At 31.2% G+C, this 18,368-nt stretch overlaps 2 protein-coding genes across 3 annotated transcripts; both read left to right on the forward strand.

Moving 5' to 3' along the window:
- Positions 1 to 1,635: 1,635 nt before the first annotated feature.
- Positions 1,636 to 5,600, forward strand: LOC21405768 (cathepsin B-like protease 2). Its single transcript, XM_024169925.1, has 11 exons — positions 1,636 to 1,932; positions 2,371 to 2,427; positions 2,911 to 2,991; positions 3,120 to 3,276; positions 3,403 to 3,407; positions 3,496 to 3,570; positions 3,667 to 3,792; positions 4,537 to 4,755; positions 4,880 to 4,993; positions 5,086 to 5,121; positions 5,213 to 5,600. Exons 1-11 carry the CDS (start codon positions 1,858 to 1,860, stop codon positions 5,345 to 5,347), a joined length of 1,080 nt encoding a protein of 359 aa, XP_024025693.1. The 5' UTR covers positions 1,636 to 1,857; the 3' UTR covers positions 5,348 to 5,600.
- A 6,985-nt stretch (positions 5,601 to 12,585) lies between these two features.
- Positions 12,586 to 15,941, forward strand: LOC21405769 (cathepsin B-like protease 3). Of its 2 annotated transcripts, none has more exons than XM_024169923.1 (11): positions 12,586 to 12,695; positions 13,318 to 13,374; positions 13,583 to 13,663; positions 13,763 to 13,919; positions 14,070 to 14,074; positions 14,175 to 14,249; positions 14,341 to 14,466; positions 14,762 to 14,980; positions 15,116 to 15,229; positions 15,452 to 15,487; positions 15,574 to 15,941. In XM_024169923.1, the coding sequence occupies exons 3-11, from the start codon at positions 13,637 to 13,639 to the stop codon at positions 15,706 to 15,708; spliced, it is 894 nt and encodes a 297-aa protein (XP_024025691.1). In that variant the 5' UTR covers positions 12,586 to 12,695; positions 13,318 to 13,374; positions 13,583 to 13,636; the 3' UTR covers positions 15,709 to 15,941. The 2 variants fall into 2 exon arrangements, with proteins under 2 accessions (XP_024025691.1, XP_024025692.1); XM_024169924.1 differs by having other exon boundaries at positions 13,321 to 13,374.
- The last annotated feature ends 2,427 nt before the right edge of the window (positions 15,942 to 18,368 follow it).

The raw sequence follows: 18,368 nt of genomic DNA on the forward strand, positions 1-18,368 counted from the left end.
GATAATAATATTATAATTATAACATTATAATTATATTTAATTATATTTATTATTATATTATTATTAATATAATAAACATAATTATATTAATATAATTAATATAATTAATATTATATCAATACAATATAATATAATTAATAATATCATATTATTTAATAAAATAATAATATTAGAATATAATATAATCATGATATAATTTGTTGCAATATTACAATTATATTATATTATATCATATTATTGTAAATATTATATTATAAGATATAATTACGTTACAATATATAATATATTATTATTATATATTAAATAAATATATTGTAATTTACAACTATATTATAAATTATATTATTTTATATCATATTATTATCTTATTATATTATTATAACTATATTATATTATAATATTTTTATTATATATTATATTATATTACATATTATAAGATATAACAACTATATAATATATTATAATTATATATTATATTATAATATTAAACAGTAATTATGGAAAAAAATGAAGAAAAAATTTGAAATGGCTATTCTTCCTATGTGATAAAGGAATGATGATTCACTTAAAATGGGTGAAATAATCATTCCTTGTGAATGACAATTTATTTCTTATAAATCAAATCAAATATCATACTTGAATTTTATTTCATTTTATTCATTTCCTTTCCACTCAACCAAATGTACCCTTACAATAAACTTAATCATAATCATGGATTATATTTGCATTTCTATTATAATTCTGTATTTATTTTTTCTTTTATTTCGTTCATAACCTTTTCGAAAAGATCTTCCCATGTCATCTCGCTTTCATAAAATATCTTTGAAAAATCTTATCTTGCAGTATGGAAAAAAAATATTGAACTATTACTAGATCAGATAACATAGGATCAAAAATGACATGGGGTAGAGTGGTGCGCGGCTTTAGAAAGAAGTAAGTTTGATGAATATCTATTATAGTTTTTTTTTGAGAAAATTTCATATTGGTATCATGTATTATAGCGTAATTGTAATTTAATACTTTGTATTTTTAATAATTTTAAATTGATACTTTAACGTTTTAGAAAATTATTTTTAGTATATTGAGGTCATTTTCTAAGATGTAAAATGTCAAATTTACCATTCTCATTACTTTACCAAAAACTAATAAATTTAGAGAAAATTTTGAAACAATTATTTTAAATTTAAAGCATTATTTTTATTTTTAATTTTTAAATGTTTAAAAAAATTCAGAATTTTTCTAAATTTATTATTAGTTTTATTAGTTAATTAATGAGAATGAGAATGATAATTTTGATATTTTACATTCTAAAAAATAACCTTAAAGTATTAAAAATAATTTTTTAAAATGTTAAGGTATTAATTTAAAATTATTAAAAACATATGATATTAAAAGATAATTTTATTAAAACATATGGTACCAATATAAAATTTTTCATTTTTTTTTTTGGGTTTAAAAGCATTTTCTGAGGATAGTCCATACTTTTTATTTCTAAGTTACGATTTAAATATAATTTGACAGTTAAAAATCAAAAAGAGAAAAAGGAAAATTGGGCCCTACCATTCTAATCTTTTTCATACCCTACTATAAATTAGATAGAAAAGCAGACTTAGAAAGGAAAAAATATATATTTTTTAAAAAAATCTCTCAAAGACGTAGACCCCAAGCCAACATTAGGATCTCAGGTGGTCCCTTTTTCTTTCTTATTATTTGAGTAATATCTCTGGTTTACTCTACTCAGCTCCAATCATCAAATCAAAACACCAAAAAAAAAAAAAAAAAATTCACCAAAACATCAACCTTCAAATTTGGAGTCCAAATTATCAAAAACCATCGGAGGAGGAAGGAAAAAGAAAAATGGCGACAACACAGAAGAATATTTTGGCGATTTCTCTTTCGCTTATTTTGGTCATCTCCATCTGTCACCTACAGGTTCGTCTTCTCAAAATCCGTCCTCTGAATTCGCTTATTTTGTCGTCTCATTTCATTGCAACGGCTCCTTTATTACCAGATTCAAAGAATAGGGAAAAAAAAAAAAAAAAGTAAACTTGATTTAGCCTAAGCTTTAAATCAGGTGTTCTCCTCCTCTTGGATTATTAATTGAAAATACAAAATCTTATAATATATTTGTAATATGCAGTAACATGATATGCATACATACAGACATATATATATATATATATGTATAGATATGTGTATATATATATAAGTCTAAATAACCTTATCCATGTCTTGTGGTCGACCAATTAATATGCTCAAAATTCAATTTCATCATTTATTGTTTGCAGTGTTTGACTAGATTTTTTTTTCGTCTTAGTGTTTGAAATCATTGTTTGACTTTGGTTTTTTTTTCTTTTTTGGTATTATCAGCGGGTAATTGCATTGCAACCACTAAGCAATCTCAAGCTTAATTCTCCGATCCTGCAGGTTTTTTTTCCTTTTTTTTTTTTTTTTTTTTTCATGAGATGGTCCCTTTTTCCCTTTTGCCAAATTGGTGTTTTGTGTTAGTATATGTATGTAGTAGCCCCCGTTTGGTTCGCAGTTTGAATCATTGTTCAAACCGTTTTTCTTTTTACAGTATTTTCGCGCAAAGAAAAAAAAAAGAATTTCTATTCAAACCTACAAACGATACTAGCCCCCGTTTAGTTTGCAGTTTGAATCATTGTTCAACCCGTTTTTTTACAGTATTTTCGCACAAAGAAAAAAGATGAATTTCTATTCAATCCTACAAACGATACTAGCCCCCGTTTAGTTCGCAGTTTGAATCATTGTTCAATCCATTTTTTTACAGTATTTTCGCACCAAAAAAAAAAAAAAAAAATTGAATTTCTATTCAAACCTGCAAACGATACCAGCCCTATTTTATTAACATAAGTTTTTTTTCTTTATTTTTATTTTATTTTTTCTTAGGAGTCAATTGTTAAACGTGTAAATGAGAATCCTGAGGCTGGATGGAGAGCAGAGATGAATCCTCGATTTTCTAATTTCACAGTGAGTCTTCACCTTGGTTTATCTCTCCTATTGTTTCTCTTACACAAAGCAATGTAATTTTGTTTTCTTTTTTTCCTTTTTCGGTTGAAATACTTGCTACAATGCCCTTATTCTTCTCTTCATATAAGGCTGGTGAATTCAGGCGTCTTCTTGGAGTCAAGGAAACACCTAAGCACGAATTGGAGAGTACTCCTGTTATAACTCATCCCAAATCCTTGAAGTTGCCAGATAAGTTCGACGCAAGAACTGCCTGGCCACAATGTAGCACCATCAAGAGAATTCTAGGTTATTCATTTACGTCTTATTATCGATATCTTGTTTTCTAATAGGATTCCTTTTGTGTGAGAAATAAAGTGCTAATTTTTTCTATTTTTGTGTACGTCAAATGCTGGATCACTTTTGTCAATAAAGATCAGGTAACTCTGATATCTATTTCTCTAACTGCAATTTCTTTTGGAGCAAATAAGGTCTTTAAAAGTAACATTGAAAGTTTTGTTTCTATAGGGCCACTGTGGTTCTTGCTGGGCTTTTGGTGCTGTTGAATCATTGTCTGATCGTTTTTGCATCCATTTTAACACGGTAACTTGAATTCGATGGATGGAAAACATGATCATTTCTCTTTTTGACTTTTCCCTTGTGAACTATGAAATATGTTTGCTATTTGTTTTGTCCCAGAACATATCTTTGTCTGTCAATGATGTCCTGGCTTGTTGTGGCTTTCTGTGTGGAGCTGGTTGTGATGGGGGGACTCCGCTTTTTGCTTGGAGATATTTGCATCATCACGGTGTGGTGACTGAAGAGGTGAGACCTTTTCGTTTCCTCTCTGTTTTTTCTTTGATTTTTTTTTTCCTTTTCTTGTGTTTATACCTGCTTTCTGTGGTTACTAAAAAATCATACTTTGTATTTTGAACCGCGTGCCTCCAGTTAATGGTCCATTTTGACCACAAAGAAAACCTAAATGAACTCCAATGTCAAAAAATTAGAATAAGCAAAAACAGAAAAATGAAAAATAAAAAATTCCTAAAGTGCGAAGGACATTTAGGCCTTTCTCATAGTCAAAATCAACCTTTGACCAAAAAAAAGATAAGGATTTAACAAATATAGGTGTTACAATCCAAAATTTAAGATATGATTGTTTTATAACCTCAAGATGCAGAGCATAAAATGAAAGGAAAAAAAAAACAATCTTCTTCTATCTTTTTCTTTTTGACTAGGAGGGAGGATGGGGGTTACGTTCACCTTCGTTGTCACCTTTTCATTTTAGAAAATACCAGAAAATGATGGGAGTTATCCTATCTTAGTGGGATACTTATTCCTAAATTTCCTATCAACTTAACCTGGCAACATTGTAGGTTGTGATAATCTTGTTTTCTTTCGCAGTTGGTTTAGTTTAGTTTCGTGTTAAAGTGTTCTGTTATTTATTAGAAGGATGATTCCGTTTAATTCTTGCCTGTTGTTGTGCAAACAATATATCACTTTTTGATTCACTTCTATTCTTTTTTACGATTGTTATGCTTTAAGAAGCTTAAATTTTACATCTTGTAGTGTGATCCGTATTTCGACAATACTGGTTGTTCTCATCCTGGTTGTGAGCCTGCATATCCAACTCCTAGATGTCACAGAAAGTGTGTTAACAAAAATAATCTCTGGAGGCAGTCAAAGCATTATAGTGTAAATGCATATAAAATTAGCTCTGACCCCCATAGTATTATGGCTGAAGTTTATAAGAACGGGCCAGTTGAAGTCGACTTCACTGTTTACGAGGTAATGACTTTTGTTCATACATTTGCTAACATGGTTCTTGCACAAGGATGTTTAATTAAGCAAATGATTAATTAAGATAACATATTTGTTCCAATTCTTATTGTTTTCTATACGCATTTTTCAGGATTTTGCTCACTATAAATCAGGAGTTTACAAACACATAACCGGGAGTGTAATGGGGGGTCATGCTGTTAAGCTAATTGGATGGGGAACGTCTGATACTGGGGAGGACTACTGGGTATTTGAAACGCTCCAACCCTCGCTTTCAATTTTTTTAAGCACAACAATTCTGTGGGGCTGTGTGTTGATTTTGTGTTCTCTTTATTGCAGCTTGTTGCAAATCAATGGAATAGAAGCTGGGGTGACGTATGTTTCTGTTAATATTTTGTCTCGCAGTCTTGCTTTAGTAACCATATGAGGGTTCGTATGTTCTAATATCCTCCATTTTGAATTGCAGGATGGTTACTTCAAAATCAGAAGAGGAACAAACGAGTGCGGCATCGAAAAAGATGCGGTAGCAGGTATGCCTTCAAAAAGAAATCTTGTAAGAGAGGTTGCATGTGCCGATGCCGTTGCACATACTTCATATTGACGTTAGATTTTCACACTGGTAATAGAAAACGAAAGAAAAGCTTACTCCATGTTTCCACTGGTGAATACAATAGTATGTCATTTGAGATTATAGTCATTTTATGTTGATATCATAGGGTGATGGAATGGAAGGAACCCCGTATGATAACAATTGATTGTGATAAGTGTTCGTCTCTGTCATCTGTAAAACAATGGATATGTGAATATGTTTGTGATACAAAGCAATTAAATTACCAATAAGCAGAGAGGCTGATCTGTTTGGTACTTGATAAAATTGTGTACCTTGCATTGTCCTTTTGCATTTCTTGTTTGATGCATCTCTCTTTTGGGAGCAATTAAAGAAAGAAAAAATATATATATAAAGTGAGGAAAATAATTGACTAGAACAAAGTCAGAGGACAATACTATATTCGATTCCCTGGTCGACGAAGCAGATTATTTGCCGGGGCCGGTAAGTCACTCTTCCAGACCAGTACAAGAATTAAACTAAGCCTCAAACGTATGCAAAATTACAAAATGCGCAATTACAGAGGTTCAAAACCAGGACCATCTAACCCTAAGGGGTTGAGTCAGTGGTAAATTATTTGAACTGAGTGCCTCGAGCGGCATTAGGTTTTAGGTTCGATTCCCATTGAGTGCTATCAATCCCTTGAGACCACACCTGTGGCCAAAGGCCCAAGATTTTCATGTAAAGGAGGTACTTTGCGTGGATAGCGTGAATTAGTCAGGGCAAAGTCTCGAACACCATGGTTCTCAAAAAGTGAAACAAAATAAAATAAAAAGGACTTTCTACTCTGATACCACATGAATGGTCACCGTGGTTCTCAAAAACTAAAAAAAAATAAAAAAAAAAATGACCATCTACTCTGATACCACAATAGGTTGCCGATTCTTCATCTTTTCTAGACGTTTATGACTGATAGGAGTCGAGTTAGTATCGTTCAGGTAGTATAATATAGTTGACAAGTAGAATATCAATTTTGAGAACCCTTGTCCTTCTAATTAGTTATGGGAATAATGTGTAAGCCGCTGTGATTGCATGGCTCGAAAACATATTTGAACTGCAAAATGCTGCACCACAACAAATTTAGTGGTACAAGGTGCTACATTATCGTGGGAGAGTTGGATAGAAATATGATATGTTGCTCCACTCAAAATCAGGAATGGAAATTTTAAAGGCGTAAATTCAGTTTAATGGATTACAAGTTATAAACAGATTAAATGTATGACTTGTCACGGTCTATGGGGCATGGATGAGATATGTTTGCAGGTCGCCGACCCTATTACCTATACCGTTAATTATATTATTTTTAGATTAAATATATTATGCATAAAAAGAAGAAGAAAAAAATCACAGCCGCCAGAGCAAGGGCTGCGGCGAGGATGGCACCGGGAAAGTTGAGAAGAGTGAGAAAAATAGGCATGATTCAAAGAACTTGGGGAATTTTTGTCTATGCATATCATTAAGTAAAACACTTACTGCGATAACTTTTTAAAGGCGGCTAAAGGCAATTATCTTATCTAAATGGAATTGAAGGGTGAAATTTGAAAACTTGAAAAAGAAGAGCATAAATGAGAACGGCAATGGTGCCCAAGAATGTCATGAAAGAAATGAATATGGTAATAATAAGAATGTCATCCTAAACGTTGCTTACAATCTCAATATAATGAACACCAGATAATGTGGATCTTAGTCAATCTTTAAAACGAACGACTGAAATAAGCAATGTTCATTAAACTATAACTATTTCATATATTAATTATGCATCCTTTTGACAATAGCTACCTAATTTGTATTATACAATTGTAAAATATACATTTTTTACACACACACACACACACACACATATATATATATATATATATATATATATTCTAACCAGCTAGTCCCCAGGTTTTTCACATGATGAATAAATAAAGCAATTATTATAATGGGATACTTACTTTTTTATACCTTATATTTTAGATTTATTCAAAAATTATACTTTTAGTTTTTTAGTCAAATTTATACCTTTCCACAGCCAATCCTTATTTTAACCTTTGAAATACTTAAAATTCCCTTAAATAAAAAAAATAAGAAAAGAAAAAATTTAAAATACCTTAAACTTACGGTTTTGACCTTAAAAATATATAAAATATCATTAAAATAGATTTTTTTGTGTTTTAAATTTTTATTATTTGTAATATTGGCAAGTTTTAATTTTTTTCTCCCTTTTTAGGATAATTTGGTCATTGTACAGATTAAAATCAATTATGACCGAAATAAGGTATAGATTCGTATATTAAATTTAATTATAAAGTATGTATTTAATGAGATTAAAACTGAAAGTATACATTTTGAATAAACATAAAACACATGGTATAAAAATATAAATATCCCTAGTATAAATAATATGAGCTAGCAACCAAGTCTTATCTTATCTCGTAAGCTTTATTTGTGAATATAATAATGAGACTTTATTTTATAGGACTTCTTGTCAGTAAATTTAGTTTCTAACGGTTAAATTTAATTAAAATTAATGTTAAAATTAAAAATATGCTGCATAAATAATTTTTATTACAAATCTAATGGCCGAAAACAAATCATTACTAATAGTTTATTCTTCTAATCCTATTAAAAACAACTCTTATAATAATAAGCGTCAACAACTTTCTCTTTCTTTCTCCCTATGTGTTTTTCCTCCTTTGCGGGGGGGGGGGGCGGTTGGGAGGCTAATAGCATTGTTGAATAATTTGTCAACCACCTAAGCAAAAAATAATTAAAAAAGGTTGAGTAAGGAATACACAATTCCCAGGTGTGAGATTCTGAAGAAGCAAAAAAAAATACAATTCAAAAGAGCACTCTAGCATCCTAGGGATCAATCCCCACTAATATTATATTATGTTAATTATAAGTGACTCGTCACGCTCCCTACGCATAACTCATTTAAAATAATAGCTACAAATTATTAAGAAAAAATAAAAAAATAAAAAAAAAAAGTGAGAAAAAAATACGAAGCAAAAGATAGAAAAACAGGTAGAAAAAAAATCGAAGCAAAAGATAGGGAAAAAAAAGACAAAAAAAAAAATCTAAGAAAAAATTTGTGCGAAATGTTTCGCAATTGAACTTGAATTTATGAGGATTAAAGAGTAAAGATGTTTATGTAGGGACATATTTAAAAATAAATTAATTTACAGGGTAATTAGAAAAAAAATAACATTTTAAATAACTATTAAAAAAATATTTAAATAAAATATATTTGGAAATATATAAAAATTAAATGTTAAAAGATGCAATAAAAAAATGAATTAATTACAAAATTTCTCATGAACTATTACCACTATAACGCTTTGCTACTCGATCTTAAAAATGTAGCATCCATTTTCCTTGAGGAGAAAAACATTACCAAAAAAACTCGCGACAACTTCAGTGGAGACAAGGTCATGAGTAACTGAAGATCATGGCGATCTCCAACACTGTCATCCTGGAGAGAGAGAGAGAGAGAGAGAGAGAGAGAGAGAGAGAGAGAGAGAGAGAGAGATCCTTAGCAGAGGTGAAGATAATGTTAGATTAGGGTTTGGTATTTAAGATTAAATTTTAGATCTGAAAAAGGATAAAATTGGAAATTGTAACACCCTGAAAAATTAAATGGGATTAATTGAGGTAATTTTGATTTATTAGTGTGCCTAATCTGATTTAATTAATTGATTATCATTTATTAAATGTATCTGACGAGTAATTTAAATAATTCTAATGAATTTAAATATCCTCAGTATTTACATTTTTATCCAGAAGTGTGTATGTGCACATTTCTAGACTGTCATTTTAAATGTTTGACACCTGTCCATTTTTCTTTTCTTTTCATTTTTCTTTTTCTTCATTTCCTTTTCTTTCCTTTCCTTCCTTCCCGTGCGTTCTCTCTCTCTCTCCCCCATTGTCTCTCATTCTCTCTCGTTCTCTCTCTCACACACACACACACACTTTCTCTCTCTCTCCCGTTTTATTCAAACAACAAAATCTTGAACCAAAGAAGGATTTCAAGAAGTTTTCAATGCCAAGAGAATGATTCGAGGTAAGATTTCTGAAAAACCTCTCTTGAAACTTGGATTTTCAGATTTAAAAACTTATTTTTGGTTCGAAATAGATTTTGATGGATTTTGAGTAAAACTATGGCAAAAATTAGAGATCTTGGGTTCTTTAGACTTGATTCAGTACCTAGAACCCGAATCTAGTGGTTTTCCTTTGAGATATTTTGATTTGGGACTTGGATTTGCAGGTTTGTGCTGATTTTCTTCAGATCGGCCTTTCTGGCCATCCTGTCCTGATTCCACCGGTCGACCTGTGCGGTCGGCCGATCTGCACTGCATCAGGTCGACCTGTGCGGTCAACCGAAGTGCACACCACCGGTCGACCGGTGGTGTTGCACTGCTCTGTCAACAGTCGACCGATGTACATTGAGTTTGACCATGTTTTGTTGAAAAACCCTATTTTGACCTCGATTTTTTAGGAGAACCCAAATTAGCTTCATTTGGCGACCTAGAGTGAATGGATTAGCATCTTTAATCCACGTTTTGAGATTGAAAACCCTTTGAATGATGATTTGAAACATGAAATGGTTTGTGAAAGCGTTAATTGAATTATGGCACACTAATAGGCAATCAAATGGTATAATTGAGTTTGAAATTACTTTAGGATTGAGAATTGGATCCTAAAGTGTGGTTTTGTATCAGTGCTAGCTGAGGACTCGGATTGAGGGGCTTGAGGAAACGAAAGCCGGAATAGAGTAACACTAGCCAAGTTTAGTACTTGTGAGGTAGGATTTCTTACAATTTCCTTTGTGAGCCAGTTTTCAAAAAGATTTTGGCATTGTAAATGTTTTTAAAGATAAGGCATGTTTGCGAAAGAAAAACATTTTAACCCCCATGGCTTATTGTAGATTCTGGGGAGTATAATGAACTGTTTCACAAAGTTTAATGAATGATTTCTTAAGATAAGAGATCGTGCAAATCGGTAAACTAACTGATGGCCTAGATAGGATATGGAGAGTGCATCCTTAGGGACAGGACCCGAAACTCGGCCCGGGGTGATATGGCTTGTGCACTTGGTTGTGTAAGTAATTTATCATAATATAAATTACTTGCTGATGCTTGTAATACGAAGATTTTCAGTTATATTTCCTTTAAGAAAAAAGATGTGAGGTTCCGGCTGTTGTGTTGGAACTGAATGTCTTATTTATTTATTTACTTGCTTACTCATTTATTTACTTATTTATAAAGTTATTTCAAAATATATCTTACTGGGTTTTTCGCTCACGTTTTATTATTTTATAAATGTTAAACCTTTCCCAGGCGATTCTAGAAGCAGTGTGGAGTAGCTGAGTTGCTACCACATGAAGTTGGTGAGGATTGTGTTCATCCTCCCTGTGTACGAATGTAAGAATTTGTAAGTTCTGTAAACTCTGATATTTGGATTTCTAGACTGTGGTTGATGTCTGTAATGTTATTTAGGTGTCATGTATGTACGATACTGAAGATCCTGTGGATAGATCCTGTAATTTATTTTCTGCACAATAGTGGGGCTCGTTTGGAAATTTCCTTAATATTTTATTCTCAATCGCGTTTAACCCCTAATCGAGCCTCCAAGTCACCGACCCCTGTCCCGGGGCGTGACAGAAATAAAAATATCTATGTGAAAAGTAAAATAAGAATATACTAAATATAGGTATGAAATATGCTTTATGATGCAATTTTTTGAATTATTTTTGAATTTTAAAGAACTTAAATTGGATAAAGAAGTGTTTACAGGTATAGTCTAATAATACTTAAGGCACTTGATTTTAGCATAGAGTGTAGAGTTCATAATAATACTTAAGGCACTTGATTTTAGCATAGAGTGTAGAGTTCAAATCGCCATCTCAAATTCAAGAAAGAAAAGGTAAAGAAACAATTCCTAAATTTTTCCTAAATCTCAATAAATTAAACTATTAATTCCCTATTTAAGAGATTCTATAGTATGATTGGCATATCGGTAGCCAGTTTTTTCTAATCGTTGAATCTACATATTTTTTGACTTTTACGTGATTTTTTTTTATAGATCCAATAGACATAAAACCTAACATATCAGTATGTTGACGTATCGAAAAATATCAATTCTTATATATAAAAAAAAAGAACACTCATTTCATCTTTTCATAATAAAGTTTATGTCATTAAAAAAATGGCTATGTAAAAAATCAGTCAAGATAAAATTAAATGCTAAATAAAATGCGTGTTTGAAATCGTTTTTAAAAACACTTTTCACGTATTTTGAGAAATAAAAAATAAAAAATAAAACAAAACTACGTTTGTTTAGTAAATGTTTTAAAAACGAAAATGAAAACGAAAACAGTGAGAATAATTTTTGTGAAAGAATTAAAAAACAGTTGAAAGTTATTTTCACTTTTCTGTTTTCATTTTTAATACTTATCAACAATATTATAATATATTAATTAATAAATATGATTTATTTTTTTATTATACTTAAAACAATCTCTTAAAAAATTAACCAAATACAATTTCAGAATCAATCTCAAAATAATTATTAAAATAATCTTATTTTTATTTTTTATTAAAAATAAAATTATATTCAAACCAATTCTAAAGGCATGAAAAATATCTTCCATCTCTTTCTCTGTCAAAAATATCTCTGCAAATTCTATTTAAAAGAAAAAAGGGCCAAATTCTTCTCCATTCCCCTGTTATTGGTCACATCACAAATCCCAAGACGCAAACCAACAAACGTTACGTACCTGGTCCCACACCCGCAAGTCCCTCTTTTTCCTTTTATCTCTTAAATTAAAGGATATCTTGTACATTTACCCCTAAACTTATAGGATTCTGGAAAATTACGCTTTAACCTTTTATTTTTTCAGTTTGCCCCTCAACTTGTCAAATAATACCACCTTATCAATTTTACTCTGATTCTTTTATCAGATTTAATGAATTATAAGAGTTAAAAAATATAGATATTTATTCCAAAATTTAAATTTAAATATAGAAAATTTTCAATAAACATACTTTTTATCACTAATTTAACAAAACTAATTATTAAAATGTGGCATATTGTAATAATTTTATAAGTTTAACGCATAAATTATCAAAATTAAAAATTTGAGGGATAATTTATCAAAATCCTACAAATTAGGGGGTAAATGTGCAAAATACATTCTCTCTGTTAATAAAGCTACTGCACTCCATTTATTAGACTCAAGAATTCCAGATTTTCCAAAACCGTCATCAAAGCAAGAAAAATGGCGACGACGACGGCACAGCCCCGGTTTTTGGCGATTCCTCTCTTACTTATTGTGGCCATCTCCATCTGTCACTCACAGGTTCGTCTCCTCCAAATCTCGTCCTTTAATTTGTTTTTTGTTTTTTTTTTTTACGTTTCAGTATTTCCTTATTTTTTGCGTTCGATCGATCTCTTTTTGCATATTTAGTACTGTTTTTTGCTGCGTCGTTTTGATTCTGGGAAAATTATGATGCAAAAAAATTAAAAAAAATAAGGTTGACCAGCTTTCTTCTAATCCCTCAATTTTGTTTTTTATTTATTTTTATTTTTTATACTTTCTGTTGAGCTGGTTAATCCTCTGGATTGTGATGAATTTTGGAAATAAAAAGTTTTTTTTGAATAGATTATTCGTTATGTACTCAAAGCGAAGTAAGGGTTTTTTTTTTTTATACTATAAATTTGGAAATAATTTTTTTTTTAAGCATGCTTAAAGGGGAGTTGATATACGTACATGTAGAAGCATACTAGAAGTACACAAGAACTGATATATTTGTGCTATGATCTACCAAATAATAATTAATATGCCCTCAAATTTCAGTTTTCTTATCTATTTGAATTTGCATATGTTTTATTAGATTTATTTTATTTTATTTTATGCTCGCTTTAATTGTCTGAAACCATTGTTTGAAGTTGAACCTTTTTTTTTTTTTTTTGGTATTCAGCAGGTTATTTAAGTGAAAGCACTAAGCATCCTCAAGCTTAACTCTCATATCCTGCAGGTATTTTCCATTTTGCTTATGAAAATGTCCCTTATAAATACATATATATTATACTTACATATATACGTGTGTGTGTGTGTGTGTGTGTATATATATATATATATATATATAGGTTGTGTGTTTGTAGTTTGTTAAATTTGGTTCATGGTAATTATTAACATATGCAGACAATAATGCATAACAATTTTTTTTTTTTTTTCCTATTCAGGAGTCAATCGTTAAACATGTAAATGAGAACCCTGAGGCTGGATGGGAAGCCGCCATGAATCCTAGATTCTCGAATTCGACTGTGAGTCGTCCAATTGGTTTTCTCTCTTCCTCTTGTTTGTCTTTAATAAATCGATGTGTGTTTTGTTTTAACAATTACTGTTTCCTTGATGGTTCTTAGGTTGCCGAATTTAGGCGTATGCTCGGAGTCAAACCGAGACCTAAGCAAGATTTGAGGAGTGCTCCAGTAAAGACTTATCCAAAATCCTTGAAGTTGCCAAAGGAGTTTGATGCAAGAACTGCTTGGCCTCAGTGTAGCACAATTGGGAGAATTCTAGGTTACTTACTTCTTATTCTTCATATGTTTTGATCCAATATACATTTATATATATATATATATATATATATATATTGTGGAAAAAGGAAAGGGCTGACTATTTCCTTTTTTCTTTTTCATGTCAAATGCTGGATCAATTTTGTCACTGAAGATCAGGTAAACCTTATTTCCATTTCTATTACGAAGGTTTTTTTTCCTTCTTTTTTATTGAGAAATCCAGGTCCGATAAGTAACACTAAAGGTTTTGGATTTATAGGGGCACTGTGGTTCTTGTTGGGCTTTTGGTGCTGTTGAATCGCTGTCAGATCGCTTTTGCATCCATTTCGGCTTGGTAACTGCTGTTTATTGGATGGAAACACGACTTTTTCTTTTTCTTTTTGGTTTCAAGCTGTGTAATTTATCTGCTATTTGTTTTGTTCTAGAACATATCTCTGTCTGTAAACGATCTCTTAGCTTGCTGTGGCTTTTTCTGCGGAGAGGGTTGTGATGGGGGCTATCCGCTAGAGGCGTGGGAATATCTTGCCCGTTCTGGCGTTGTGACTGAAGAGGTAAAGCCTTTTTTTTTTTTTCTTTTTTCTTTTTAGTTTCCTTTAGAGGGAGGATTTTTTATTTTTATAATTTTAGAAAGGAATTAGATAGTCATCATGCTATTATCATAAATTTGAAACTTGAAGGTCCGGATTTTCTATTCTTTTACAGTTGGTTTAGTATCATTAGAGAGCACTTTTTTATTTTAGGACCATTCCTTTTAATTATTGCCTGATGTTTTATTGTTTTTCCCCCTTCCTTTTTTTCTTAGCTGTTCTCACACTTTGGTATATGCTCAAATTTTACATCTTGCAGTGTGACCCATATTTTGACAATATTGGTTGTTCTCATCCTGGTTGTGAGCCCGCGTTTCCAACTCCAAGATGTGTTAGAAAGTGTGTCGACGGGAACCAGTTATGGAGCGATTCAAAGCGTTATAGTGTAAATGCATATACAATTGACTCCGACCCCCACAGTATTATGGTTGAAATTTATAAGAATGGACCAGTTGAGGTCGACTTCACTGTTTATGAGGTAACATCCGCTTTCATGCTTTTTATTACAGGATTGTTGAACAAAGAAGTTTAATTGAATAAGAAAATGGACCTGGCTTTTTTAAGAGAATATGGTCGCTCTGTTGCTTATAGTTTTTCTATACACATTTTGCAGGATTTCGCTCACTATAAATCTGGAGTCTACAAACACATAACAGGGGGGATTATGGGAGGTCATGCTGTGAAGCTAATTGGATGGGGAACAAGTGATGCTGGGGAGGACTATTGGGTACTTGATACGCCTTACTCTTGCTTTCGAGTTTTTAAGCAGAAAAATTAACATCCTGTTTGTTTCATGGGTTTCAACTACAGTTCCAACCTTTTTGTTACAGTGTTCTCTCACAAAAAATTTGAATTTTTTTTTTTTTTTTTTGCAAACTTTATGTTCAAACTTATGAACGAAACGGGTTTTATGTGAGTTTATATGCTGATTCTCTGTTCTCTATTGCAGCTTCTTGCAAATCAGTGGAACAGAAGCTGGGGTGATGTATGTGTCTGTTTAAATTCCCTCCTTTTAGTAATTGCACGTATCGGTATGTGTACATTATCAGATTTTGTCATTCTTAATGGCAGGACGGTTACTTCAAGATTAGAAGAGGAACAAACGAGTGCGGCATCGAATCTGACCCGGTTGCTGGTTTGCCTTCAACAAGAAATATCATCAAGGAGGTTGCAAGCGATGGTGCCATTACAGATGCTTCGTATTGACGTTAATCTATTCCACTGGTGCTAAAAGAAAAGGAAAGTTTACTCCAAATTTCCAGTGTTGAATTTGCTTATTATGTCAATTGGGGTAAAAGTTATTTCTGTATATTATAATTTATGTCATGAGGGCTCTGTGAGATACTCCAAGAATCTGTCATTTATTAGAGACGGACATTATACTATGTTTATGATGCAAGGAAAATAAATTATAGACAGATAGATAAGTTGATATGTTATGTTTATGATGCAAGGAAAATAAATTATAAACAGATAGATAAGTTGATATGTTACTCTTGATAAAAATTGTCACAAAATCCTTTTACATTCCTATGTCTGATTCATCTCTTTTACATTCCTTTTTTCCTGAATTACATCATTTATCTTGCAAGAAAATAGAAAAGTAAATCAATGTGATCATTTGCCATAAATCCTTGAGACATGGATTCTATAGTTTGAAACATGGTACTTCCCATAAGTCCTATAATAATAATAATAATAATAATTATTATTATTATTATTTGGTAAATAAGCTTACGTTCCCAAAACAAAGGAGACAAAGGACAACAAAGCTGCCCCAAAAACAAGAGCTGACCACGAGTCCTGTTAATTGAATGAACAAGCATTTGTTATAAGTATAGGAACGGGGAAAAAAAAATACTCAAATCCACAGCCACAGTAAAGATGTGTGGGAATTTAAATAATCTACAAATATAAAAAAATTTATGACGAAATTAAATTTTTATCACGTCATGTCATTAAATTTTTATATTTAATAAGTAAATATAATAAAAATGTCCACCTTTGATGGGTAACTGTAATAGAAATGTAATGATTGTAAACTCGTGTATATATTGAGTAAATTTGTGGATATTGGGAAAAATAAGAAAAAAATGAGTTTGTTTATTTCACCGATTCGAGTTTAGAATTTGAGTTTTATTACAGTAAAAAGCTTTGAGAAACAATCATATTTAATTTTGTTGCTATAGTAAAAAATTCACATAAAGTCATATCTCAATTCGAATCAATAAACTAAACGGACCTTGCAAATTTATCCTTAAGAGTACACGAGTCTGGACCTTTATCCCTTACTCTTAATAAATATTTTTTTATTAGTGTAATTATTTAACTAAAAAGACTATGAATCAAGAGTAAAAGATAAAAATTTTGACCCATGTATTTTTAAGATGTATTTATCAAGATTATTCGAAAAATAATGGAAGCATGCATATTAAAACTTGGGAGCATCAATTAATATATAAGGTGGGACAAATAAAAAAATATTAAAAAAAAAGGAAAAAAAAGTTCAAGTAAGGCGGCTGTCCACCCTTGTCTCCGCCCCTGGAAATTAAACAGTTGCAAGCGGCAAACTTACAATTTACAACTCTTTGAAAGGGACACCCATTAAGACGCATCCTTATCAAGGTTACGTTTAGATTTTTTTTTTCTTTTTCTTTTTCTTTAAAGGTCCAGATAAGAACCCGAAGTCACCATATAATGAATGGGACAGCAAAGGAATGGTTTCTCTGGATAGCTTTCATCATTGAGAAATTAACTCCTAACAATGCAATGTGATGTCTTCTCTATTACATGTAACTTTACGTCTGAAGCACTCTGCTCTGGGCCAACACTGACACTGAGAGACAAAAGTTAGGGGAGCGAATGGATTAGATACCCACACAAAAGGTAGAGCATGTGGTTTAATTCGATGCAAAGCGAAGAACCTTACCATGGCTTGACATGCCGCGAATCATCTTGAAAGAGAGGGGTGCCTTCAGAAACACGGACACAAGTGGTGCATAGCTATCGTCAGTCTGTGCCGTAAGGTGTTGGGTTAAGTCCCGCAACAAGCGCAAAGCGCATTGTCAGTCGAAGGGAGTTCGTCGTGTTGTTTGAAGATGAGTGTTGCTGGTTGGACATGACGATTAAGGAGATTCGTCACAACGACGACAACATTAAGGAGAGAGTCTTTGAGTGTATAAATCCGATTGGTGTTTGTAATCTTTAAGACTTAGTGGATTGTTCATTTTTTTTGTGTGGCTCCACGAATATAAGTTATTACCAAACTGCGATATTAACTTCTTATACCTATTTATTTACCGCTTTCAGTAATTTACTTAGTTGGACTTTAATTATCCCATAAATTGCCAAAAACGGATGTTACAATTTCTTTGCACCTTTTAGATGATAAGCCATTGTGTTTAAATAGTTTTACCGTTTGTGATAGTGTATGTTCTTTTCACTACTTAAATAGATTGATGTTTTTGTTCTGGACTTAATGTTCTTGAAGTATCTTAATTAAGTATACATCGAATGTAATTTTAGTCTGTTACAAAAATGGATAGATTCATAACTTCTTTTTAATAAGACTAATTATATTCATAAACTTGTTTTGGTTAATCAAATACATACAATATAATGATAATTTGTAATTCAGTAATTAAGTAATATTTGTCTAATCACAATACACAATATTAAATTGAATGATTTAGAAAAAATATCTTGATAAATTAATTTTTATTAATAAATGTATAAATTCGGAAATTATTAATTTATTGATTAAATAATATCTTAATTAATGAATAAATTTTTATGGTCTTTTAGGCATGTTCGGTGTGCAGGATAAGATAGTTGCTTAGTTTGGTATTGCTTTTTCCTCTCATAAT

Source organism: Morus notabilis, unplaced genomic scaffold (assembly GCF_000414095.1).
Source record: "Morus notabilis unplaced genomic scaffold, ASM41409v2 Scaffold277, whole genome shotgun sequence".
Taxonomy (NCBI): Eukaryota; Viridiplantae; Streptophyta; class Magnoliopsida; order Rosales; family Moraceae; genus Morus; species Morus notabilis.